Genomic DNA, 24,532 nt, shown 5'->3' with positions numbered 1-24,532 from the left:
ACCACTACGATGCCATTGCCTGTCCTTAGGCTTCAGCTGGTGATGATCTCCTGCCTCTAATGTCTAGACCACCTTGATTTGTTATACCATGTATTTTGTACTCGGACTTGTTTTCATCGTTTGATGTTGGTGAGTATACCACTGCCGTTATTCTTTCGATTATGTAGCATCGGGATATGTCCACTTCCCAGGTATAGGGGCGCAATAAAAGTTAGATCATGATTTCTTTCATATCAAAATTATTTAATCTGTTTGTGCCTATGATCGTGAATGTTGTGATTGAATATAGTAGTCAACCAATATGACTTGGCACATCTGAGGACAAAAGATAGTCTACTTATGACGTCGAGTTGGAAATCTATATGTGGCGTGTGATACGACTCAGCCCGAGACTGCGTGTGTGAAGAGGCCAGTCTTACGGGAAGCTGCTCGCGCGTGAGCAAATTGACATGATTGTGCTACACTGGTGGTCCCTGGATTTGTTGGGGAAAGGTGACATGTCATGGACGACAGGTCCAGAAAGGTCAGTCATAAGAGTCAGCTGGTATAGTCTATTTCATGAAATTTCTCAGTACATTATTAGGTTTCTCTGTTGGACATCTTCAGAATAAGAAGCCCCAGAACATGATTTTTTTAGAAATATATCGAAAATCAACAAGGAATAAAGTGTCAAAAGTTTCACTTCAAGAAGTTGTCTGGGTTCAACGTTACACGCATGATAGAGACCCATTAAAGTCGACAGATCGATAAGGATGAAGTTTAAAGGGTCTTGGTGATTGACCCACGTATTGTTACAAACATGGGCAGACAATCATATTATGGAAATAATAGATATGACGCCAGATGAGTGAGATTGTACGATACAATGGGATGGTCAGCAGCTTCAGTCAGCCCCCTTTCTTTACTGAGTGTTTCGGTGTAAGTTTTGATAACGCGAAAACTTTAACCACAGTATAGAAAACGTTGGGATAGATAGATCTGGCTGTTTGATCGACTGTCTAGGTTGTTTTTGTGAGCTTGTTTGACTTGGGACAACCCAACCCCGCCTTGTACCCATGACCGGTATGTTCGTACTGCGTGCTCATAAAGAGAGGCGGGGATTTAAGTATAGATACTTGGTGAGGACTACTTCACCGCTCACGATGCTACCAGATGGACAGTGTGCGATAGAAACAGCGTCATCGTTACGGCGTTAGTGAAGATGCATACATCTGGTTCATATCTGGGGTTGCTAGAGCGATTGTCTCACAGGTGCGCGTGATGTGTTCGCACTGTCTTCCCGCACTCTTCCTCATGTACCTCTACTTTTAAGTCGTTATCAATAGCCGTCGAAACGTGCTCTCGTGCCTGTAACAAAGGAGAGCAGTAGCCAGCCATTTATCCATCATTCAAAGCCCAAGCAAGACCCAGAACCCCGGCTTCGCTGTCAAGAAGCAACCTCTTCTATCTTTTTTTTTCTCTACCCTCTCTTTGCGCCTAATCATTTTCATCAACCATCTTTCAAATCTCCTCTCGAACAAAGGCTACCCCGGACCTCAGATAAGCCCAGATAAAGCTAGTGGTCCGGTCGATCTTACACCCTGCAAGTAGGCTTGAGCCGTCACGCCCCGTACTCCGCCCCTAGAACTCGACTCGACTGCCAAGTTTCCAGTTAAACTCGACTTTCAACCAAACCATCGGTGTATTTGAAGCGAAAAGGAATCAACATGGACGGACAGGCAAACCAGAGTTGGCAGGGAGATAGGACGTCCCCTAATCCTGCAAGATCGAGTCCTGGGCTTCCTCAACAAAGACGTTATGACGGTTAGTTTCCATTAACTCTTTTAGACTTATCGCACGTCAACTAAATGAGCCTTAGAATCATGGGTAGAAGTCGCATCTCAACCTTCGTCTTCGTCTCTATCAAGCATCGGCGATGAGATAGTTACAACTGGATTACGCGTTGGGAACCCCTATGTACGCCGACGCCGCTTACAACCTGCGAGATCGCTTCCCCAACAAAATACGGCCATCCACAACGTGTCTGCCGCCGATATGAGTAGCCAGGAAGAGTACGACGAGAGCGACAGTGAGGATGACCGTCTACTTACAAGCTCAACCGAGAACACCCATCGGTCGGAAGAGGAGATGGACATTGATTCTGAGGCCGAATCAGATGGTGATAACGTCACCGCGCTTGGGGGAGTGTCTGACCGACCTACAGACCAACCCGTCTTTCGACCTCAGCCCAACGCCTTCACTCATCCGTCAACACAAAGACGAGATTCTGCTCCAGCTATCCCAACTGCGCCTCCTCCTCACCCTCATAATGGTCTTACACGACCGTCTTTTACTCAAAGATCACAAACACGGCCCCACCGTGCGGGTCCAAGCTTTATGTCTCCAGCGGTCCGCGAAGAGAATGATGCAGCTCTGCGCGCATCTCTAACCACTCTTCTTTCTTGTGCGCATGCAGCTAGAGGCTTACCGAAATCAAAGGAGGAAGCTGAAGCTCAGCGAGCGGCCAGCGCAGGCGTGGGACCCAGCAATCAGCCGATGGAGCTGCGACTTGTGCCGGAGTCGGAGCTGTCACAGGAACAACCAAGACCAAGAAGGGTCCAACGCCCCGCCGCGCCATCTCCACCCCGCAAACGGGCCGGGGGATCAGGATCTCCTTCAAGAACCTCCAAGAACAGCTCTGGGTTGCCAACGACCCCACGGGCTACCAAGAAGAAGAAGGTGACGGAAGAGCCTACCACTATCTCACCAACTCTCCTCACATGGGTTGTCAGCGCCGGCGTTGTCATTGTTGTGTCTGTGGTGGGGTTTGGTGCAGGGTATGTTATCGGCCGTGAAGCTGGTAGACAAGAGGCGCTGGCGGCCAGTGTTGGCAGTGTCAACGATACCACATCTTGCGGTCAGGAAGTCATCCGATCCTCAGGCAGTGGACTACGAAAACTTCGATGGGGTGCTGTCGGCAAGAGCATCGTTGCTTAGAAAATCTAGCGATGTGACGCTAGTCATGCCTCGTTCTGGTCTTGGATGACAAGAGCAGACTGGTCGTACGTTCCGGTGAGGTTCAAGACAGCTGTATTTTTTATCTGTGCAACTTCGAGGATTTGGTGAGATATATTGGTGGCTAAAGTTACGACGTACGGAAAGTTGCTCATGAAGTCGACGTTCATGCTATTAACGACTCATCACGTACAGGCGAGAATACCTTTGTGCATTTTTGCGCATTGTTTTATGGGATACACGGTGAATTTGGCATGTTTTCTACTTTTACTTATTTTAGCCTGGCGAGTCTATTCTTTTTACCGTGTAGATAGTCTTCGTTTTAGGCGTCGGTAATATTCCCCTCATGATTTAATAGTATAGGGTATAGGAATAAAATTATTACTTGCAAATATACGGACTGGCCACTGAGTCGAAGGGATCGGCTGAGGTGTAACTACTAAACTAACTTTGGTACCTATTCCGATATAAGTAGTCAGTTGGTTTCGAGCGGCTGACTTACCCTAGTGTCTCGGCTACTGATCCCGTGAAGAGTGAGATTTGGAATAGGAATAGAGGTAGTGTTGATAACGTGCCTCATAGGCTTTCTCATGGGTAGTCCCAATAGGCTTAAGCATAAGCACCCCACGTTCGACACATCCTGAACATAAGAACTTGATACTGCAGTAATACTGCAGGCAACGAGTTGGTTGCTTGGATCGACATCCCCCGGGACCGGCGCTTTTACAGGCCCCGGTCCGGGCCGTCGCCAAGTCCCAGCGCTGACAGGACGGGACAGACAACACGGAACGGAACGGCCATATCAACGTCCACCGGTTTGCCTTGGAAATACGGAAAGGACACGGTCTACGTGCTAGATCCTCTACAATGTTAACCCCTGGGAAGCGTCAGCCCATATTAAGTGGGGCATTGGAGACGAGGTGGTTTAAGTGATCGGAGTGATCCGGGGCTCTAGGATCAGATATAGGATGTTTTCTTGATGTTTATTGTTACCATTTCAGGGGTGGTAACTGGGGATCTGGACAATATTTCCGGCGGTATCGTAGCTTCAAATTCATCATATAATGAGTTTTGCCGTTGAGTATTATTACTATAAGCGACAAGATAAAGGTTCTGCTGACAGGAATCATATTAAGTAAAACTGAAGTCTTGGTATCACAGACACTAGGATGATCGTCCTCCAACAGCTTACATGAGCTATCAACGAGTAATTAGCATGTGAATACTGATGATGTTTGACTATGTATGTTGCGACCCTGGATATGTCAAAATAAAACCAACTAGATGGACCAATTACCGACATGGCCTTATTCATCAAGGACCCTGAAAATGATTCGAGGAATCGTCACATCAATGAATAGCCGATAATTGAGAACAACTTATGGAGGGCATATCGGTTTCTTATTCGGACCATGCCTTGGCCCCAAAGGCTTTTTATCAGCCCATTTCTAATATGCTTTAGAATTTGGCTAAGCAACAACAAGTCTAAGCATAGGTCTATGATATGATGTGAGAATGAGAATCCTCTTTATCTCAGAAGGATTGCTGTTGTCAGCAGTGAGATCAAAGGTTGAGATAGGTAGTACTAAAATATTGTTGATTTTGAGATTTCCTTATATAGGTTTTTAATTCATCATGATGAACCACCACTTGGCATTTCTTATATGCAGTACGTACTGCAACCCATTAATGTCACGGCAAAAAGTAATTCGATTGGCGGGGCCGATAAGAATGCGAAAAAGGAGGGCAGAGGGTCCCTGTTCAGATCTGGCACCACCAGAGCTCTACAAGTAGATGCGAATACGAATTCGGGACTTGACACCCAATCATATCACACCCTTTCAGTTAAAGTCCCCATTATTTCCAGGCACCGTCCATCGTGGTTGGACCATATTGGGATCCGTTTTACAGGACAACGGGAAGTAAACTGTTAATTGAACCACTAAATCTCGAAAGAGTGCAGGCGGTGTGGTGCGCTATTGCTGGAAAGTGAGTGGGGTCTTGCATACGGTACGGTACCTAACTAAAAGGACACCCCGGTCCGAAAAAAAGACGTTCGGGGTTGTCGCAATTACATATCAGTTAATCTCCTTCGCCATTTACTTCCAGTTTGATTTCCTGTCAGTCTCTACTCTTCTCTACTTTCCACAGGCTCGCCATTGGAAACTCTTTTTCTTCCTGGCGTTGACTACGGTGAAGATTCTCTCTTGATCTTTCTTTCTTCTTCCTAATCATACTTCCTATTTCAAGAGTCGAACCGAAACATCGCATCTCCTCCCTACAACACCCAACCATGGGTCTCCTTCAAGATCTGGCGGGCCACCCGCTCGCCCAACAATTCCAGGAACTTCCCCTGGGTCAGCAAGTAGGAATTGGCTTTGGAGCCTTCCTCTTCCTCTCCGTCGTCCTCAATGTCCTCAACCAGGTCCTCTTCCGAAACCCCAATGAGCCCCCTATGGTCTTCCACTGGTTCCCCTTTGTTGGAAGCACCATTACATACGGAATGGATCCCCCCAAGTTCTTCAGAGAGAACCGTGCCAAGGTACGTTTGACACAGCCGAACTGAGCTGGGAATGCAGTTTCAACCCCGTGAGCGTAGAAACTCTCGAGGCTACGATGCCGGAAATCAAAACCAAAACCAGGATGACCAAAGCTAACTTTGTAACAGCACGGCGATGTCTTCACCTTTATCCTCCTCGGAAAGAAAACCACCGTCGCTGTTGGCCCTGCTGGAAACGACTTCATCCTCAACGGCAAGCTCAAGGATGTTTGTGCTGAGGAGATTTACACCGTTCTCACCACTCCTGTCTTTGGCAAGGATGTCGTCTATGACTGCCCCAACGCCAAGCTCATGGAACAGAAGAAGGTGAGGAATACTGGCCGTCAGACCGCTTGAATTATATACTGATAAACTCGCTCCTAGTTCATGAAGATTGCTCTTACCACCGAGGCCTTCCGATCCTACGTCCCCATCATCTCCTCCGAGGTCCGCGATTACTTCAAGAGAAGCCCTGACTTCAAGGGCAAGTCCGGCATTGCCGACATTCCCAAGAAGATGGCTGAGATCACTATCTTTACTGCCTCCCACGCCCTCCAGGGCAGCGCCATCCGTAGCAAGTTTGACGAGTCTCTGGCCGCTCTCTACCACGACCTCGATATGGGTTTCACCCCCATCAACTTCATGCTTCACTGGGCTCCTCTCCCCTGGAACCGTAAGCGCGACCACGCACAGCGCACCGTTGCCAAGATCTACATGGACACCATCAAGGAGCGCCGCGCCAAGGGCAACGACGAGTCTGAGCACGACATGATGAAGCACCTTATGAACTCTACCTACAAGAACGGTACCCGCGTCCCTGACCACGAGGTTGCCCACATGATGATTGCTCTCCTTATGGCTGGCCAGCACTCTTCTTCTTCTACCAGCTCTTGGATCATGCTCCGTCTCGCTCAGTACCCTCACATCATGGAAGAGCTCTACCAGGAGCAGGTCAAGAACCTCGGTGCTGATCTGCCTCCCCTGACTTACGAAGACCTCGCCAAGCTGCCCCTTAACCAGGCTATCGTCAAGGAGACCCTTCGTCTCCACGCTCCTATCCACTCCATCATGCGCGCCGTCAAGTCTCCCATGCCCGTCCCTGGCACCAAGTATGTCATTCCCACTTCGCACACTCTTCTCGCTGCTCCCGGTGTCAGCGCCACCGATTCTACCTTCTTCCCCAACCCTGATGAGTGGGACCCTCACCGATGGGAGGCCGACTCTCCCAACTTCCCCCGAATGGCTTCCAAGAATGAGGACGAGGAGAAGATCGACTACGGTTATGGCCTTGTCAGCAAGGGCTCAGCTTCTCCCTACCTGCCTTTTGGTGCCGGTCGTCACCGATGCATTGGTGAGCACTTTGCCAACGCCCAGCTGCAAACCATTGTTGCCGAGGTTGTTCGTGAGTTCAAGTTCCGCAATGTTGATGGCGGTCACACCCTGATCGATACCGACTATGCCTCGCTTTTCTCCCGACCTCAGGAGCCCGCCAACATTCACTGGGAGCGACGCCAGTAAATTTATGCCTGACGGCAATGATGCGAAGACACGAAATCAGTTGTATATATGCAGCAAATGCAACGGGCATGCTATGGAGTTGAATGTTTTGTAATGGCTGGGCTGGTATTATTTCCAAAAAGAGAAGTTAATTGTCATGCCATGCCAGCAAAGTCTGGCGATAGAATATACATTTTTAATTAGCAACGATCAAAATATGAATTATTGGTTCAGTTTTCGGAATTAAATTCGCTGTGTCTGTATGCGCTTTGTTGATTTGATCTGATATGCAAGTGAGGCGATCTCATGAGGCTTTAGGTGAAGTGAAGTGAAGTGAAGTTGGAAGTTGGCAGAACAAACCCCACTGAGGCGAGCGCCATCAATGACGACGGTACTACATTCTTGCCAGCTTTGACTGCAGCTTCAGTTTTGTTGTTCTACTGACTTGAATTGAAGCGCATAATTTTTATAAATCAGTTTTGTTAATTGCTATCTACTTTTTATACAACTGCGAGCAGTATCCGTCAAATTGTTGATTTAGCCCAAGGACCGTCTATCAATACCTATCTGGAACAGTATCCTTGACCAAGTTAGGGACCAGACCCAGTCAGTACTATATCAGAGCACCTCATCAAGACATCATGAGCGAGTCATACGGTCCTATTGTCCGTCTCTGGGGCATTCATCCCTCCAAGCTTCCGGCTGCAGGATCACAGTCTGAAGAGCTCAAAGTACTCCTCGCTTCAATCCTTCTCGAGGCCGTGCCTTTTATACAAACCGTCCCTTCAGAGATCCCCTCAGTGGAGCCTGCCACAGAGCTCCGCTCCACAGGCGATCTATGGAAGCACAAAGCAGTCAAGACATATGACGGTTCTACAGCCCCCGTTCATGTGTTTGAGCGTACAATAGACGCCGAGACGCTGGGTATCGTCGCTCAGAAGAACCCTGGCCTCGGTGTTTCTCCCAGCAATGCCCAGTCGGAGCTCTGGGCACTACGACGAAGTACTCATGAACCAAAGAAGGAAAAGGGAACGGCAGACTGGGATGAGTTTGTGAGATGTTTCAAGGAGAAGCATGCTGAAGCAGAAAAGCTCTTTACTCCAAGTGTCACGAGCTCTAAGAGGCTGCAAGAGTGGGATTGCTCGGGTATCGAGGTCCAGCTCGAAGGCGAGACGTGGGTTGACTGGACACTTCATCGCGAAGAGTCTGTCCATAACCTCCCTGGCCCGCTTTCCAAGCGCGTGTTTCCAGTTCTTCAAGCCACGGCTGCTGTGCGTGGCCGCAAGGAGTTCATGGTTATCCAGATCGCTATTCGGGCCAGTGACGAAGCTACAGACATGACTGTGCACGATGGCCCTGTTCGAGCGGCCTTTTCTAGCATTGAGAGGGTGCGGGAGTTGGAGGATGGCAACTTGGAGTGGGTGATGGGGACGGTGTCCGATGCGAAGGGGTTGGTGCCCATGTGGGCGCAGAAGTTGGGCTTGTCTGCAGCGATCGCCAAGGACGTGGGTATGTTTATGAGATGGATCGGAGAGGAGAGACTAAAGGGCAAAGATGCTCAGGTCATTGGCGATCTGGAATAGAAGTATGAGTTGTAGTGTTTTATGTGCCTGCCCAAGTTCTTGTGGAGATTCTAATTGAGTGAATGAAAGTATCTCTGAATACAAAGAACAGCCAATTACTGTATCATTCAAATTTCTCTGGGTACGTAGTCTATTCAAAACTTGTCCATCCATGTCTCTGATATACTTCACCTACGGACTGACGGTTGCATGAGGAAGAAACAGCTACTGTGCGTACAGCTTAGAGTACAGAAAACATAAAATTCTTGGCCTTTCTCAATATGGAGGTTATTGAAAGTCAATGCAATGTTTACGCGGAAAAATATTTCATGCCGGATAGGTTGATCAGGGGTAGCGAGCAGCGGTCTTTAACAGTGATGTTGTTCGGTGCTCGGTGGTTGACGAACTGGCGATATTCACCCTGAGCTAGGTTGTAAAGCAGCATATCTTGGAGTCTCCCCGAGATGTTATGGAACAAGAGCAGGCTAAGTATGTCATACGGCACCTCTCCCTCTAAGGCTGGGCAATGAAACTCCGAGAGGTAGGTGTTGAAGTCTTGGTTGTTCTGCTTCCTCAGCCGAAGAGGCCTCATAACAGGCAGGCTACCTTGTTGACAGAGGCATAGGGTGACATTCAAGTCAAGGATCTCTGGTTGCTTTTTGAAAGATCTAGAAATGTCAATACACTTACAACAGTGGTTTATTGGGACAAACTGCCAGGCGGGTAAAAGTGGGCCCACTCTATCTATATAATGCCCTTCAACATCGCGCTTGATTCCTCCTCACTCTTCAACCTCTCCATCGCAAACATGTCGGCACCTGAGCCTGCGAAACCTCGCCTTAAGATCAACGTGAGCCGATCCTCCTCCTTCGTCGCTGATGTAAACACAAGTGCGACACCATCAGCGACCGAAGGAGGACGGAAAGTGAAACTGAAGATAGGCAAACCCTCAACGCCTGCTGAACAACCTCCCACGAAGACCAAGGCTGGACGGCAACCGAAGCCTACCCAGAAGCTCGTCGAGAGTAAGAAGCGCGCAAACGATGACCTCGACGAGGAGTTAGGGTCGGCGCATCCTACCACGAAAATAAAACTGAAGGCGACCAAGTCAGGCCTCACACCAACGGTAGTGGTGAAACCCAAGGGGCGCGCACCGGTTCACCCGCCTGGAGATGGCTACGACTCAGAGGCGAGCGACAGAGAAAAGGACCCATCGATCGAGGAACAATTCGTACTGAGGATGATGCCAGGAGAGCACTGCGATTATGTCCGATGGTGTATGGAGAATGGAAAGATGGGCATTCCCCGGAGCTCAGGAGGAGCAGACATCCAACTCAGATTCTTCGAAGAGGACAGTCGACGAGCGGTCGTGACAGTAAAGGGCCAACCCTTTGCTGCTGTCATGGTAGACTTACCCACGATTACTGAGGCGATGAAGACCTGGGACCGAAAGTCGTTCCTCAAATCTGCCGATATTTGCCAAATGCTTCTGGTCTACGCCAAGATTTCCAGCGAAGCCGAGGCTAGGGAAGCGACTCTGCCGAGCATGATCGACCAGCATTTCAGATGGCCACACGGCCTGACGCCACCCATGCACGATTGTGCAAACCGACGATTCGCAAAGACTATCAGTCGTAAGGAGATTGAGGACAAGGAAGCGGAAGTCGAACGCCTGCTTGCTGAGGACGCTAAGGCTGGTTCGACGCGCTGGGAATGGGTCGACGAGACCAAGGACGATGACGATGACGGCGCCGACGAGGATGCAGACGGTGAGATTGACGACACTATGGACTACTTCCAGAGCCAGGATGGATTGTTCGGCGGCGAAGGTGAAGGTGACGACGACCTAGAAGCCGACCTGGAGGCCGCTTTCGCTGGAGAAGTCAGCGCCGAGACTCCTGTCACAGGTCCGGATGCGCCTACGCCTATGACCACCACCCAAGTGAACACACCTGCGCCCCTACAGGACAGTATCGAGTCAGACGAATCAGAAGAAGTTTCGGACGACGATGATGATGACGACGAAGATTTGGACGACGATGCTCGTGCCCAGCGTGACGAGGAACAGGGTGTCAAGGATATTATCAATGACCTCAAGAAACAGCTGGGTAACAAGCAAGCTGAGCTGGCACGCACTACGAACAAGATCCTGCGAACTCGCATTGAGCAAACTATCAAACAGCTCAAGGCAGAAATCGAGCTCAAGAACTCGTCTATTGGTATTGAGACAGATGATTAAACGCCATGCGATGGGGTGAAAATCGCAATGGTTGCAGATTACACATAATACGGAAGAAAATGCTCATAGCAAGGGAACGGCGTTAAGGTGTGGCCTAGGACTCAGGGAGGCATGGCTTAGATATGAAATCAGACTAAATACCCCATTGAATTATTACAAACAATCTGTCCAGTGACACTTAAAGACATGCTTCATATGTCCCTCCCTAAGGTGTCGTTCCTCCACGAGATCTGTCAAAGTCAAACTTCTATCAAAGCCCCTAAAACTCTGTACATTCGGTTCATACTCAACTCAATAACTGCGCAGTCTTTTTTGCGTTGACAACTAGAACTTCTGTTGCCGTATTTATAACATCTGACCATATGGCATGACGGTTGAGCTCTTCCAGGCTTTGAGAATCAAATCTAACCTTGGCCCTGTGTGCCACACGTCTCTGAAGTGTTCGTTGGAGTATTCCACCTAGCTCGGGATCTCGTTGTGTCTGCTTCCTAAAATATGAAACGATGAAACGACTGTCTCTCACCCCCGTGGTCTTATGCTCGCGATTCCATCGTTTTGTGGATTCAATAGCTTCTTGAATGCGTGACTCGGGAGTTGACAAACGGGAGGAAGCTTTGTAAGGTTAGCGCTTGTTGAAGTAAACATATCAACTTGGAGATCACCCACTTTGTTGTTTTGGAATGCTTGGTTGGGCCTCTGCCTTTGCTTTCTTCATCGTACGTGTCTCTCTACCCGTAGTATCAGGTGTAATCGGATCTGAGTTGGCCGTCTTCGTGACAACTGGTCTTGGCGGCTGTCTCGTCCCCCTCGAGAGCGCATCCATTTTGACCTCTATATCTTCGACTTGATTGTGCCACTTGCTTGAGGTTTCTCTCATCTCCTGCTGTAATCTGTCGATATCGGCTCGGGTGGCTGGCGGCTGGCCTTGCAGTGGAGCCATAAACGACTTGACCGTCTGAATTTCGTACATTATTCTAGTCATTCTTTCTTCGTTCTTACGTCTGAAGTCTTGATCATCAGAAGTTCGCAGCACAAGTTTCTTGACGACATCATGGAGTTTGTATGCAAGTGTCGAGAGAGCGCGGAGATTCACTTCAACACTCATGTTTGCAAGTGCCTCTGCTTGCTTGAGGAGTTTTGCACCTTCAACGTCCCCATGGTCTATATTTCTCGTCGTGGATGTGCCTAGCTGAGAACCAGCAGCGGTAGTAGATATACTCGGGATTGTGTTGTTTATATTCTGACTTGCTGGTGGTGAGAGGGGAGGCGCAGCCCGGATTGGACCTCGGCGAGGTTGACGGTGAGTATTGGTTGTCTTGGGCATGTCGGAGCAGAAGAAGCTCCTATTGAGGCTTGGTATTTGTTCCCTTCGATGTAATAGGAGCTTATGTTGGAAAACAGTGTCGTTGTTTCTTCAGAAGGGAACAAAAAAGTGCTTCAAGAGTTGCAGCACAATCATGATCTCCCATAGGATAATTTGCGTGACTGTGATGTAATATAGGCAGAAGAACGAGTAGTAAAAAGAAGAAGTGGTGGAGTAACAAAAACAGAGCAGTGGATGAACCAGTTGAGGCAGGAGAGAGGCATGTGAGCAAGTGGCAGGCGAAAGTAGGTCGTAGGCAGGAGCTATCTTGCCTACCTGCCTACCTACCCACACCTGCCGAGTTTAGGAGATGTATGAAAACAACGCTATTACCTGCTATTATTTAGGTAAATCGTCTTACCTACCTAATTTATGATAAGGTGAAAATGTGTAAAGACAAATAAAGGGTTGTTGTGTGTACCTGAAGAAGCTATGTTTGAATGCTACCATGAAGACGGTCTTTACGATGATTTCTTTATGCCTCAAAGTTAGGACCGTAATGTGTGCCCTTGAATTCATAGTGTGTTAGATGTCCACCAAGTCTATGGCGCGTCAAGTGTCATGGTTGGAACTGAGGAAAAGAAAGATTGGTATCTTGTATGCTATTTAGAAACAACGCCGCCCAACATCACTGGTGCCTTATCGGATATTTTGCCATAACGTTACGGACTATGATAATCCAAGAAAATAAAATAGATGCAGTTGGTAGATAATTCGCTTGGCTATTTACCAGTCGATCCCTGTCCAGCCATAGGTACCGTCCACGTTGTGCCAGCCACCATTTTCCATACTATCCTCCCAGCCCATCATCACAGCCAGCAACCGGCAGCCCATTGAGCTTACAGTGCATACTATTTTGTCACTTGACTCGGCGAGCACAGCAAGATCCATCATATAAGCTCGACCAACAAGGCCACGAAGCCTCAGCGTTTCTTGTGACGGCGGTGCCATGTGCCTGGCTTCCTCGTTAACGTCTTTAACGTGCACTCCCGCAGGCGCTTCGGCGGCATTGTTCTGGCTGTTGACGCCAAGGTTCCAAAAGAGGGGAGCAAAGAAGCCACCCTCCCAGCCAAATGTGTTCTCGACAAAGTTGTTGGTCTGATGCTGATTACCGCCAGCTCTAGCAATGGCGCCCTTGGAGGCGAGACGGATTCGGTCTTGAGAAAGAATCGTGTGAGCAAACTCAGGTTCTTCATGGACTGTAGGATCGTCCGAAGCCAGAAGAGTGAGGGAGTGACGTTTAATGGGGCCCTCGACCCCAGTTGCGTTGTAGTATTCTTCGACGTAATGACTAGCCTGCTTGAGGTAGACATCGGCTGGGATATAAGTCTCGCTGTACTGCAACTCGAGTGGGTGTTGGTCACCATGGCGAACATGGAGTCCGACAATAGGCGCATGTGCCGTAAGACTGTCCTCAGCCTTTGCCTTTGCTTGAAGACCAGTGATGCGGTTGTCGACGTAGGTTTGATCCTCCTCGTTGAGGAAAAAAAGGTCTTCAAACCCTATGCGAGCCAGCTCAAAGAGATCTCGCAAGCCATTATCCGTTCCAGCAACGCGATGGTTCTGAGCCAGTAGGGCTGGGAACACTTCCTTTGCCGTTGCAGCAGAGACGACTAAATGGCGAGCTTGGAAGGGGCAAGGAACCATATGATGCCTTGGGGGCGGGCGGCATTCTGGTACAGGGGGGATATCGAATATTTGGTCCCAAGCACCGTAAGCCCATCGCTTATCTACGATGAAGAAGTCACGGCCAAGCTGCTTAGACAGTCCGTAAAAGGTCCACAGCATCATGAGAGTGTTGCCAAGACCGGCATCCGTGGATTCCAACACAAACGTCATGGTGTTTTCGCAGACAGGCTTATGCTTCAAGTGTTTCTTATCCACTCCAACGAACTTGCCCTTGTTTATGGCACGAAGCCCCTTTGCAGGAGTAAGAAGGCCCGATCTTTCGGCCTCGTAGACGTCGACATAGTATTCGTCTTGAGCGTCGTAGTTGATGATGGCTGTTTCGGTGATGGGACCCTTGTTGTGGATATCCCTTGCTCGCGATGACACCTCTCGACACTGACTTCCCATTTCAGCATACTGTTCCATTGTCAAAGGGAAATCTCCGTTCGGTGGGATGAAGACAGTCCACTTCGAGCGGCCCTTGTTGTCATTGACAATGATTGGCGTAGGGAAGTCTGGGAAGGCATCTTGGCCAACCATCTCAAATTCCTCTTGTTCAAAGTAAGGCCACACAGCTGCTGGGATCACATTTGGGTTCTGAAAAGCCATGGCCGCGAGATAGGAGATCGATAATAGGATGCCGAGGAGAAAAAGGCGCCGGAACACTCGACTTGGTCGGGTGACCAGGATCTGACTCGATCTTCTTTTCGGAGGTCGAGGTACAAGCGCTGGGAGAGCTGGCGAGGCAGGTGGTGAGAAGAAGAGGTGATTGAAGTTGAATCGTGATGAGGTTGAGGAGATTGGGCCTCGATCCTGGGCGTTATAAGAGCTGGCTCGACGCAGATTGAGTGCAGGTGGCACCACAAGCATCTTGGTTTGAGTATGGCCCGACATTGTGAGATCTTGGATAAAGATTGTGATGTAAATGAAGCAGTCAAGTCAAAAAGGTGAAATGAACCAGAACCAGCAATCGAAGAATTCTTTTGATCGGCTGGTTATACAATGGTAAGAAGAAGTCCAACAGAAGGTAAAATCGGCCCTACTCGATAAACGAGTTGGTTATAAGGAATGTCAAGAATAGAATGTGTTGGCTTTGACCCGATGCTGTAACACAAGCAGCAATGTGGTGTTTCTTTAAGCAGTGTACAGGAACACTCTGGACCGGGGCGAGTTCCCTTCCCAATGGTCAGGCAAACGTCCTAATTGTAAATACGAATGTGATTTTCTTCACAATTTGTCTCTAGAGATTCCAACGGTAGAAAAATGGCCGAAATGAATGAATGAATGTGTGCAAAGAATCGAATGGTTAGTAGTTCAAGTTGAAAGTAAAGGCATCAAGCCTGTGCGTCCTGCACTGAAGAGAAAAAGAAAAGAAGAGAAGATAAATGGTAACCAAAAAGTCCACGGGACATAAAACAGAAGAAGAAGAAACAAAAGGTTCTAGGATCAGAAGGAGTCAGTATGTTAAATTTCTCCGGATCTTGGCCTGGAATATCTAAAGACGTCCGTTGTTCTATGGGCCCAGACCCATGACAGGGTACACCCTGGATGGGAAGGAAGTCCGAAGCAACACTTGCTTCGGGATACTCAAGCACGGATGAAATTTCGTATGAGGGAGGCACGACCTACAGCGTGATTGCACTGGACGAAATTCCAATGTGACCAATTAGTGGCCTTTGGTCGCTTATTTGCGCCTGCCAGACGAAGCTAAGGTTATCCTCAATGCTCCTTCCAATCCTATCAATTTCACTTCACATTATACAGCAAACCTTTCCTAGACCCAAGCTACTAACCTAACAACTTAGTCAAGCAGCATAGATGCCACATCACGTTGCGGGGGACTCTATTCTATTCTAGAGGAACATCAAACAGATAAGCGTCAGGCGGGGGTTGACCATGGTTGGTCTATCCGTAAGCTCTGCCTCAGAATAATTGTGCAAGGGGTACATACAAGAAGCACAAATGCTCTGCGTCTGCGCCACGCATAACGTCAACAGGAAACATATCGTGTTCCGGTTACCGACGATCATCCCACAAATATCACCAGATCATCTACAATTAAAGTTGAGAGCTGTTACAGAAGTTCAACGGCTGACCTATTACATGCTCATACTTCTCTCATGCCATGGATAGGCGAGATGGTGATGATCTTCCATGTCGTCACATACCACTAGTTAAAAGTCGTCGGGATGTGGCATAAAACACGGAAGCCGAACTTCGCTACTCTAGTCCATCTATGTTATCTCTTTGAGTTGTGACTCGTTGAACATCTCCTACTCTCTTCAGTCGAGTCCGAGAACCTCGCCCTAGTTCGCGCTTCTGCAAGGTACGGGCTCCTTGCTAATCTCGACAGGGATGTTTGGAAAAAGCAAAGAAAGGCCGGGCTTCTTGCTTCTCACAAGTTCCAGCCCTGTTTCAGATTTTAGCAACTCTTTGACAACCATAGCCAATCAAAGACGTTTACTGCTCTAGCCTCTCCAGACACGGTCCTGTTGGGAATATCAAGGATCGCATCCAGAAAACCAATACCATCAGTCTTCTTGAGCTTGAACGTTTCTACTACCAAGGCAAAAAAGAAACAAATGCTCTCCATCGTTTCGGAAAGTACAGGCATTCGTCATGGGGCTAGGAGAAGGGATCCCTGAGCAAACAGATCATAACAAATTCGGAACGGAAGCTGGCAGAGAAACAAATCGCTCTGGTTAATCTACCGCGGATGCTTCTTCCCCCGCGCGTTTGATGTTTGATTGACGAAACATCCGTCCTCGGATCCGAGCATGAGCCCTGTGAACTGCAGTCTGATTCGATCATTACACCACTGCTGAGCATTGGGCAATATAAGATTTCATGCAAAGCCTTACCACCCTGCTTTGGTCTTATTCGCGTTCCAATGGCCCCAGCAGTAATGAAGTGATCGTAAATTGCCAATAGAAACAAGAATGAGTGATGGGTTAAGGAACTTCAAGGCCCAGCTGGCACGGGTTGATCGCTATTTCGGATAATGGCAGAGCTCAACTGCCACAGACAATCTAGTTCTTTGACCAATAGGCCATGGCCAAAGGACAGGCGAGACGACAAGTCCCTCTGAGGGTCTGCGATACATCACAATTGATTGATATGGGATAAGGGTTTATGCTTCAACTGTCTCTCATTCTTTCATTCCTGATCTTCTTCTATTTCTTCCTCGTTCTCCATGATTAACTGAGTGCAACAGCCAAGTGTCGTAGCTGCCGCTGAATGTTTCCGCCTTGGACTCGTCATGATATATAACACATAACTGAAAATAAAATAAAAAGTAGTGCGATGAAGGGAATTGGGTCTCTTTGAGAGCAATCCTGCCTCCCGCTCCCTTGTTCCAAGGGGTGAGAAAGATCGAAATAACACCGTCGCTGCGGTTCGCTGATCCTCGCCAAAGCCCGGGAATGAACAAAATGTATGCGGGTAGCTGCATTACCAAAAAGAATAAGCAAACCAAAACTCGACCCTCCCCTCCGCCATCTCTCCTTCACTAACATACGAAAGTAAAATCGGGTATAACGCAATCAAAACCCTTTTCCCGCAGATCCGTTCCCATTTCCTTAAACGCCTGTAAACTCAACACACATCTCTTGACCTATGCCTCTACTGGCACGTCGTTGCGATCCTCGGGTGGGCTTGGTGTAGGAGTCCGACGTAATGGCTCGAGGTTCGGCTCTGCTAATGAGTCCATATTTTGTCCTACTGCCAACCGTACACTTCCTCGCTTACCCCTGACAACTTGTCCTTTCTCGACTCGATCCTGCAGCATCTCGTCCAGAAGATTATTCATTTCATCGACACCCCGTGTTCGCTTCTTCTCGGTCCCCACTGCTTTGACGCTGCCGGGCTTTTCGGTACATGATTCCTGCGCAGCTGGCTTTGGTAGCGGTGATAAGGGAGAACGAGGTTCAACAGTTGCTTCAGCCGTATCTCGCGATCGCGCGGCGCTTCTTAGAGCTGCCAGCATCCTGTCCTTGTCGTCTAGTCTTGCTCGAAGGTCCGCAATCTCGGTATCTTTCTCCTTGAGTGCAGCAGATACGCTGTGGTCCTCCCCGACCATAATAGCTTTGTTGGGGGCGGCGAAGCCTACTGAAGCCCGGCTAGAGCTGGCACGACGTGCTTGGAGAAGACGCTTCTCTAATGTCGCAATATAACGGTTCTTGTCTGCGAGATCAGCTTGCAGAGCACGGTTCTGTGCTGTCAAAGATGCGGTGCCATCGCCAAATTCTCCTGCGCTGTCATCCTCGGCCTCAACCGGCGTGTTGTCTCCAGAGTTCTTCTGACCGCCACTGGAGCGTCGGCCGATTGTCGACGATGCCGACGTCATTGACGATGTACGCTCGACGAGTGCTCTGCCGCCCGAAGATGTAGCGACCGATGAGCGGATTGACGCAGGCAACGAAATTTGGGAGAACTGGGAGAACTGGGAGAACCGTGAATATTGGCCGAGTGCGCTCATCGTTCCGTTCGTATTGACGCCAATCGACTTGGAGCTAAGAATTAGACGGTTCAAATGATCGATTCGTTCCTTGAGCGCCGTTCGAGCGAGTTGCATTTCAAGGATTTGCTCCTCATGTCGCTCTGCCGCCTGTGCTTCCCTGGCCTTCTCTTCTTCCTCATCGAGAACCGGCTCGTCGTCCCCGTCGCCCTTTTTCTTCTTTGCCTGAGTTTCTAACTGCTGGCGTAGTTCTGTGATTTCCATACGATAACGTTCAAGCAACACTCTGGCTCCGCCTTCGCCACCAGCGCCAAGAGCCTCCTCAGCCTTCTTTGCATGGCTGACGATGCTGTTCTTGGCCCGCGAAGCGAACTTGAGCGTGTTGATCGTTTCCAAGGTATGGTTGTTGGCCAGAACCGCGCTGTTTCCAGCACCAATCTGAATCGTGCAAAGAATACTGACTAGAGAATTCCCGGACAATGCGCCCTGCAACAATCGAGTAAGTTTGCTATCACGGTAAGGAAGATGCTTTCCTTCTTTGTCTCCGCCCTTGGCTTCCTTTTCTTTCCACTCTGAAAGTTTTGAGATGACGGTTCCGAGAGTGAGCAAGCTCTTGTTGATGTGTGCTCCCTCTTGTCTGCGCTCTTTCGACTCGGCTGCCTTTTCAGAACCAGCGAGATCGATCAAGCTCAAGGTTGATACCCGGACACCACCAGGCAAAAGACCAGATCGCTTACCCTCGGCCGCAGCCGCACCACCCGGCATTCTTTCCCGAGATTCCACTACAATTTGAACCACAGCATGACTTCGAGAACTGCGAGCGTTGAACTGGGTACTAGCGGTTCTTCGAGCCTGGTCGCCACGCGCAATAACACGGAGTAGTTGTGTAGGGCTCTGTACGATCTCCTCCTTCAACGGTGTAGCATAAACGCCTCGCTTGCTATCCTCTCGAAGCTTGATCTCTTCCTGTTGCGGGGCCCCGCCGGATGTTGACATACTCAATAAGTCATGGATTTTTTCGTTGTAAATTTCCAAATAGCTGACTCGCAGCAGGAACTCTCGGGACGGCGTTTCTCGAATATATGAAAAGATGTCGGTAATGGCAAGTGGAATTACACCCGGCGACGAAGCTGTTCCCTGCATGGAAAACGTCTTTCCAGTACCGGTCATACCGTACGCAAAGACAGTACCATGGTAGCCCTCCATAACTCGTCGGACAAGCCGTTTCGCAATGTGGTCATATACTCTAGAGTTGTGGTCATGTGTCGTAAAAACGTTATCTAAAAACTGTTAGTGTTGCTAAATCTCTGGTAATTTGAGATTGCATACCATAATAATGATCTCCACCATCCTTCCCTCTGAATGAGATGAGCGACTTGCGCCCGTCAACCATCCATTCTCCATCAGGGCTTCCGTTATTTCCATTAGCGTCTGGTCGAACTCTTACGCTCACAACGACGTTTCCCTTGCCATCATGTTTTGACGCTCGCTTATCGGTAGCAACATCTGATTTTTGGCCTGGCCCGTCCGCCGGATCGTCATACGTTGTGGCCGAGGTTGAATAAGAGTCCTGCGCCGAGGAACTACGACTTTGAGGAGGTGATGCCACACTAATCAAACCATCCGACATGCGTACATTGTTGATAGACTTTCCATCACCGCTACCATTGAGAAAGCTCGGTGTGCTGGAACTAAACGTGCTGTACATTGATTCTTTTGTTGGTTTAGACGATTTCCTTGAAGGTCGGGGTCTATCGGATGTTCTTGGGCTAGGCGGTACGCCGCTACTTGTACGTGTGTCGCCCCTTGGTGGTTGTGGGAAAGAGTTGATGCTGACACTTTTGCGGAGTGCCTTGGGTTGTGGAAGCGCAGCCGTGGGTGCTGGACCAGAAGGGGCCAAATTCGTCGTGGATGATGGTGCTCGAAGGCCAGATCTGGGGGTTCCGGGCATTGATTTTGTAGACGATGTATGCGTGGCCAAATTCCCTTTGCTTTTGCGCGTCTTGTTTACTGGCAGAGCTGGTAGGGCCATGTTGGGTGGTCCGACCGAGGGCCGGGATGGGCGCGGTAACGTCGTCGTCATCGTGGATCTGGTGGGTAGTCTGGAAAAAGAAAGAGTAAGAAGCTGCAGGTGCTCGCAGGCTCGAGGTCGGTAGCCTGGTGCAAAGTCTTGTTAAACGTCCCGAAAGGTTGGTCGGTCCATCAACTACGTCCACCGCTAAATCAACAGCTTTTTGATGGGCTTGTTCGGTTTAACGTCACTCTGGTCGGACGACGGTCGATTGTAGCAATAAAAAGAAATCTTATATCATATGGGTTCTAGTCCTTTGTAAGGTGGCCCAGTTTGACCGATCAAGGGAGGGATAAATCGGTGGAACGCGGGAGGCTGCGCGGGCTCGGATGTATGTATGTCTCTCCAAAGTGCTGTCGACTTGGCTGTGGATGGTCAGTGACGTGCGGCAGGGCAACTGCAACAGTGGGTAATAGTGTAAAGATTCTAGCTCTAGCTAGCACAACAAGGGAAGAGTATCGATGTCGAACAAAAGCAAATCCAAAGAAAAGAACGGCTGCCAGCAACGTACTCAGCCGTCGAATTGTTTGAAGGGAAAGGATTGTAGTTGAAAGGGGGGCGGCAGTTGGGAACGTTACAAATGACCTCTCGCTCGAAGTACTGTGGTAACGGAGCAGGACAGGAGATGAGAAAGTGAACCCTTACCCTTGGGGAAAAGCAAACCACAGCGAGCAAGGTCTCAACAAGGCTAATGTTAGCGTACCTCGACTAGCGCGACAGATGGATAGCCTTGGTCGAGCACGGTGACGATGTCGGCCTTGGTTGTCCAGGATTCGAATAGACAGATTCAAAAGAGGCTTTGCAAACGGTCTGGTTGTGAGTTGAAGATCAAAAGCCGAGCGTTAGCACAACGGCGAAACAATATCGGTGCTGAAGCCAGCGAAGTACAAGTGCTGGTGTGTGTAGATGCTTGCAACTTAGAAGAGAGCAAGGGCGAATGGATGGCTGATCGGTTTCGGCAATGGTATGTACAACACAGACAACACTTCCAAACTGAGACCACCGCGCAAAGTACCGCGCAGACTGTATCGTCTTTGCCTTGTGTAGTCTGGTGTTGATGTGGGGAGAAAAAGGATTGAGGGAACCTGGCGAGTCGAGTTCGAGTCGTCGAGTCGAGTCAAGCCCAAGTTGGAGTGGAGGGGAACGAATGGCTGGACAACTGGCCGGGATGCAGATTCTAATGCATTCGGGTCCCACCACAAGCACAGGTACAAGCACAGAATAAGTGAGGGAGCGACACACATGAGTGGCGTGACGTGGTAGGAAAATCAGGGACCGGCCTTCCAAAAAATGAACAAGGCCATGGGGCGAATACAATGCATTTCCATGTACAGAACGACCTTCTACTCCAGGAAACTACACGTGGGTATAGTTCAAATCAAAATAAGAGATCAAAATGAAAAGAGGAAAAGATGGGTCCAGAAATGACGAACACGGTTGAAGACGCGGACATTAGTTCCCAAAAGCCTGAAAACGGTCCGCTTAGCAGATGAGGCGCTGGAGATTTCAGAAAGCTGGGGGCCAATACATTCCAGTTAGAGTACGTACAGCACTAGCGTAGAGGAACCCAAGTCGCAGAGAGTACATACATAAAAGCTGGCTGGCCAAGATCAAAATCATCTGGTTTCTTCCCATGTCTCTTCATGCATCTAGATTGGATGACAGGGCATCCCGGAGAATACAGACCTGAGCGCCGCAGTAGCGAGGATTGTAATTACGATATGCAAGCCTAGGTCATGTCTTCGAGTAGCATTGAGTGCTGCAAGAGTAGACTTGACCGGTACGCACGGTCGCCTAAAATAACCCCGGTCTCTTAAGTTAGCTAACTTAACTTTTTTTTATCGGTTCAACCACTTAGAGCGCCTTGTCTGGACGCTTGGGGATATCTTCCCCGGCTAGCCATCCACCCATTTTGACTGTTTAGGTTAGTAAGACCAGAGTACGAAAAAGAAAATATTTAATCAATATCCAACCAGCCGTTGAATAATAAAGAAGTAATATGTATCAGGGATCACGTTCCAATATTATTTCAGTCATCCCGGCGTCAGAAAAGTAAACCACCCAATTGTTGTACATGGACTTGAATTTTGAACTTCCAGCGCCCAACTAGTACTGCAATACTAAAGCTTCAAGTATCCGTTGTAAAGACTTAGTACCTACAAAGCTGAACTGCTGTGGATTAAAAGCCCTCCACAGATTCGTCGGGTACCTACATGTCGATCACCCCTTCCGTAATGCACCGTATTGTATCCGTAATGCACCGTCAATTGGTTTGGCTGTACTATTGAAGGAAGGTGCACTACGGTACGGTACGGTAGCTGAAAGTTGCCTTAGTTCCCGATGCCGAGCAACCTCAAACAGCTAAGGCAGGTACGGTTCGTCGTACGTGGTTAGACTTATTAGGGGAAGTAAAGTCTATCCAACACCAGTCCAAGAAAGATTTGCTTCGAACATCATCATCGCATTTCAAAATATGAGTCCGAGCAAGACTCCGCGCTACAAACTCCATCATTGTTTTGTCACTTTATAAATATGGCCAATACTATATCGCTTTCGAATTCCCTTGCGCCAGATTGGACAACCCTTTGATCGGAATTCCAATCCCAGCTTCTAGTGTGGCCCTTTTCTATTAAGACAATGTTTCTTACTTCCTTTCGAGATCGACGTCTCTTACCCAACCTACTCCCTGTCGACTGGCAAGGACATCCATCGATCAACACCTGATACGGCTAGATTCGTTTGCCTCCAAGACGCCCTTTCGAGATAACAACAGATTTTACTCCTTGTCGCAGGAGTTCTAAAACTTGTGGCTTCGATCCATCATCATACACGATAAAGGAAGGCTTTCTGATGGGGCAAACAAGGTCCCCACTAGACCAACAACGAGTATCCTTCTCATCTCTCTAGAGGATCGACTAATTACAGACCCTTATTGCTCATCAAGAATGGAGCTTTATCCACAAAAGATCCAATGATCCTCATGGAGTACCTGCATGTCCCTCGGCCCTCGCTATGTAAGTCGAGACGGAAAAGTATCTCCATATTGGTCTTCTGGTAGTCAACAGGTCATCATAGTCCGACATGTTAGGCTAGATAGTGGTTATACCAAACACCGACTCCCATTGAGACGGGATCATTAACATATCAACATTGGTCGAGATTGTGCCTTTTTTGTCTCAGCGCATTCCGTTTAAGGATTCTCAGCTTTTGTCTAGTCGGTTGAGAGCCGATGGCTTTGACGTACTCGCATATTATTGGTATGGGAAAATATATGGGTGCAATTCTAATAAACCCCCTGGCGAAGTCGCCAATACTCAGACCAACACGGCCCTTCGGCGGCTTTGAAGGATCCCGTTTATGACCCTAGCTTGTGCCCCTTTCGCTGAGACGACCCCAGCTCTCCACAGCACATGGTTGGCATGGGCCATAAACCCAGTCCTGTGGTCTTGTTGGTCAGTTGGTCAACAAATTTTGGGCTCTGTAATAAGTAGCAGTACGCAATTTCTGGCTGCACGTGGTTATCACATTAACATTGTCTTTCAGTAATGTGAGTGGTGAAACGATGGGCTTTACTGATCATCAGAACAAGGTGTCGGCATTCAGCTTGTATTGAGTGGGATAAGATGATGCTCAATTGCAAGGGTTTTATCGCTTCATATTTAGTCTGATGTGATAGTCCTATTTGCTAGCTTGCTTTTGGGTAGCACTGTGAACGGTTCTTCGACGGGCATTGAGCCGTCTCCAAGCATCGCTCATTCAGGACTCATCTCGCTCCTGGCACCATAAAGATCTCTCCGCCTATCATCAATCTCAATGGGACGTGGGGTCATCACTTGAGAGATGTATTGAACCAGGTATATTCTATTTTGTTGGTTTTTAGTGGTACATGCACAATATGCTTCCCAAAGATCACAGAGATAATGATAATAGAACTTTTTGTCAGATATGAATAATGAGTTTCTGCTCGGATGGTTGGAGGCCGACTGATAGCATTGCGTTAAAGAAACATTCAACAAGCCTTGGTTCGAGGCAGGGCTGCACGCGACTTGAGACCACATTCTACACCCGGATACATGCGAGTCTATCACAGTCGCTAGGACCATGCCTACAGATCGGCGTTGCATGCAGCTAGGTATCTTTTAC

General features: G+C 48.7%; 8 protein-coding genes across 8 annotated transcripts; 4 read left to right on the top strand and 4 right to left on the bottom strand.

Moving 5' to 3' along the window:
* Positions 1-1,300: 1,300 nt before the first annotated feature.
* On the top strand, positions 1,301-3,387 carry EDB82DRAFT_490594 (uncharacterized protein). The gene is made up of 2 exons (XM_025727900.2): positions 1,301-1,803; positions 1,859-3,387. Exons 1-2 carry the CDS (start codon positions 1,707-1,709, stop codon positions 2,974-2,976), a joined length of 1,215 nt encoding a protein of 404 aa, XP_025588469.1. The 5' UTR covers positions 1,301-1,706; the 3' UTR covers positions 2,977-3,387.
* A 1,900-nt stretch (positions 3,388-5,287) lies between these two features.
* EDB82DRAFT_421873 (cytochrome P450 51B) lies at positions 5,288-7,051 on the top strand (the record flags this gene model as incomplete). Its single annotated transcript, XM_025727911.1, has 3 exons — positions 5,288-5,536; positions 5,663-5,860; positions 5,918-7,051. 3 exons carry the CDS (start codon positions 5,288-5,290, stop codon positions 7,049-7,051), a joined length of 1,581 nt encoding a protein of 526 aa, XP_025588470.1.
* A 276-nt stretch (positions 7,052-7,327) lies between these two features.
* On the top strand, positions 7,328-8,758 carry EDB82DRAFT_88780 (uncharacterized protein). The gene has a single exon (XM_025727922.2). It carries the CDS (start codon positions 7,672-7,674, stop codon positions 8,611-8,613), a length of 942 nt encoding a protein of 313 aa, XP_025588471.2. The 5' UTR covers positions 7,328-7,671; the 3' UTR covers positions 8,614-8,758.
* Positions 8,759-9,793: 1,035 nt separating this feature from the next.
* EDB82DRAFT_490588 (TAFII55 protein conserved region-domain-containing protein) lies at positions 9,794-10,994 on the top strand (the record flags this gene model as incomplete). Its single annotated transcript, XM_025727933.2, has 1 exon — positions 9,794-10,994. A coding segment is annotated over exon 1 (995 nt), but the record flags the coding sequence as incomplete, so codon positions are not given.
* On the bottom strand, positions 10,995-12,345 carry EDB82DRAFT_490548 (uncharacterized protein). The gene is made up of 2 exons (XM_025727944.2): positions 11,498-12,345; positions 10,995-11,443 (listed from the first exon to the last, which is right to left on the bottom strand). Exons 1-2 carry the CDS (start codon positions 12,153-12,155, stop codon positions 11,118-11,120), a joined length of 984 nt encoding a protein of 327 aa, XP_025588473.1. The 5' UTR covers positions 12,156-12,345; the 3' UTR covers positions 10,995-11,117.
* A 568-nt stretch (positions 12,346-12,913) lies between these two features.
* Positions 12,914-14,976, bottom strand: EDB82DRAFT_88762 (uncharacterized protein). Its single transcript, XM_025727955.2, has one exon. The coding sequence runs from the start codon at positions 14,754-14,756 to the stop codon at positions 12,921-12,923; it is 1,836 nt and encodes a 611-aa protein (XP_025588474.1). The 5' UTR covers positions 14,757-14,976; the 3' UTR covers positions 12,914-12,920.
* Positions 14,977-16,850: 1,874 nt separating this feature from the next.
* Positions 16,851-17,394, bottom strand: EDB82DRAFT_88694 (uncharacterized protein). The gene has a single exon (XM_065610069.1). The coding sequence runs from the start codon at positions 17,311-17,313 to the stop codon at positions 17,011-17,013; it is 303 nt and encodes a 100-aa protein (XP_065465821.1). The 5' UTR covers positions 17,314-17,394; the 3' UTR covers positions 16,851-17,010.
* An 81-nt stretch (positions 17,395-17,475) lies between these two features.
* Positions 17,476-20,350, bottom strand: EDB82DRAFT_543855 (kinesin motor domain-containing protein; the record flags this gene model as incomplete). The annotated part of the gene is made up of 2 exons (XM_025727966.2): positions 17,476-19,598; positions 19,648-20,350. 2 exons carry the CDS (start codon positions 20,348-20,350, stop codon positions 17,476-17,478), a joined length of 2,826 nt encoding a protein of 941 aa, XP_025588475.2.
* Positions 20,351-24,532: the final 4,182 nt, after the last annotated feature.

The sequence above is a fragment of the Fusarium venenatum genome, assembly GCF_020744135.1.
Source record: "Fusarium venenatum strain MPI-CAGE-CH-0201 chromosome Unknown EDB82scaffold_1, whole genome shotgun sequence".
Taxonomy (NCBI): Eukaryota; Fungi; Ascomycota; class Sordariomycetes; order Hypocreales; family Nectriaceae; genus Fusarium; species Fusarium venenatum.
This window is presented reverse-complemented; position numbering and strand designations above follow the sequence as displayed.

Excerpts from the sequence above, each read along its gene's own strand:
- EDB82DRAFT_490594 (XM_025727900.2), top strand. The coding sequence starts at position 1,707 with ATGGACGGACAGGCAAACCAGAGTTGGCAGGGAGATAGGACGTCCCCT. Across the intron at positions 1,804-1,858 it reads TCAACAAAGACGTTATGACG|AATCATGGGTAGAAGTCGCA; the intron begins GTTAGTTTCCAT and ends AATGAGCCTTAG.
- EDB82DRAFT_88780 (XM_025727922.2), top strand. The coding sequence starts at position 7,672 with ATGAGCGAGTCATACGGTCCTATTGTCCGTCTCTGGGGCATTCATCCC.
- EDB82DRAFT_490548 (XM_025727944.2), bottom strand. The coding sequence starts at position 12,155 with ATGCCCAAGACAACCAATACTCACCGTCAACCTCGCCGAGGTCCAATC. Across the intron at positions 11,444-11,497 it reads AAGCATTCCAAAACAACAAA|CTTCCTCCCGTTTGTCAACT; the intron begins GTGGGTGATCTC and ends AACCTTACAAAG.
- EDB82DRAFT_88762 (XM_025727955.2), bottom strand. The coding sequence starts at position 14,756 with ATGTCGGGCCATACTCAAACCAAGATGCTTGTGGTGCCACCTGCACTC.
- EDB82DRAFT_88694 (XM_065610069.1), bottom strand. The coding sequence starts at position 17,313 with ATGCAGCTACCCGCATACATTTTGTTCATTCCCGGGCTTTGGCGAGGA.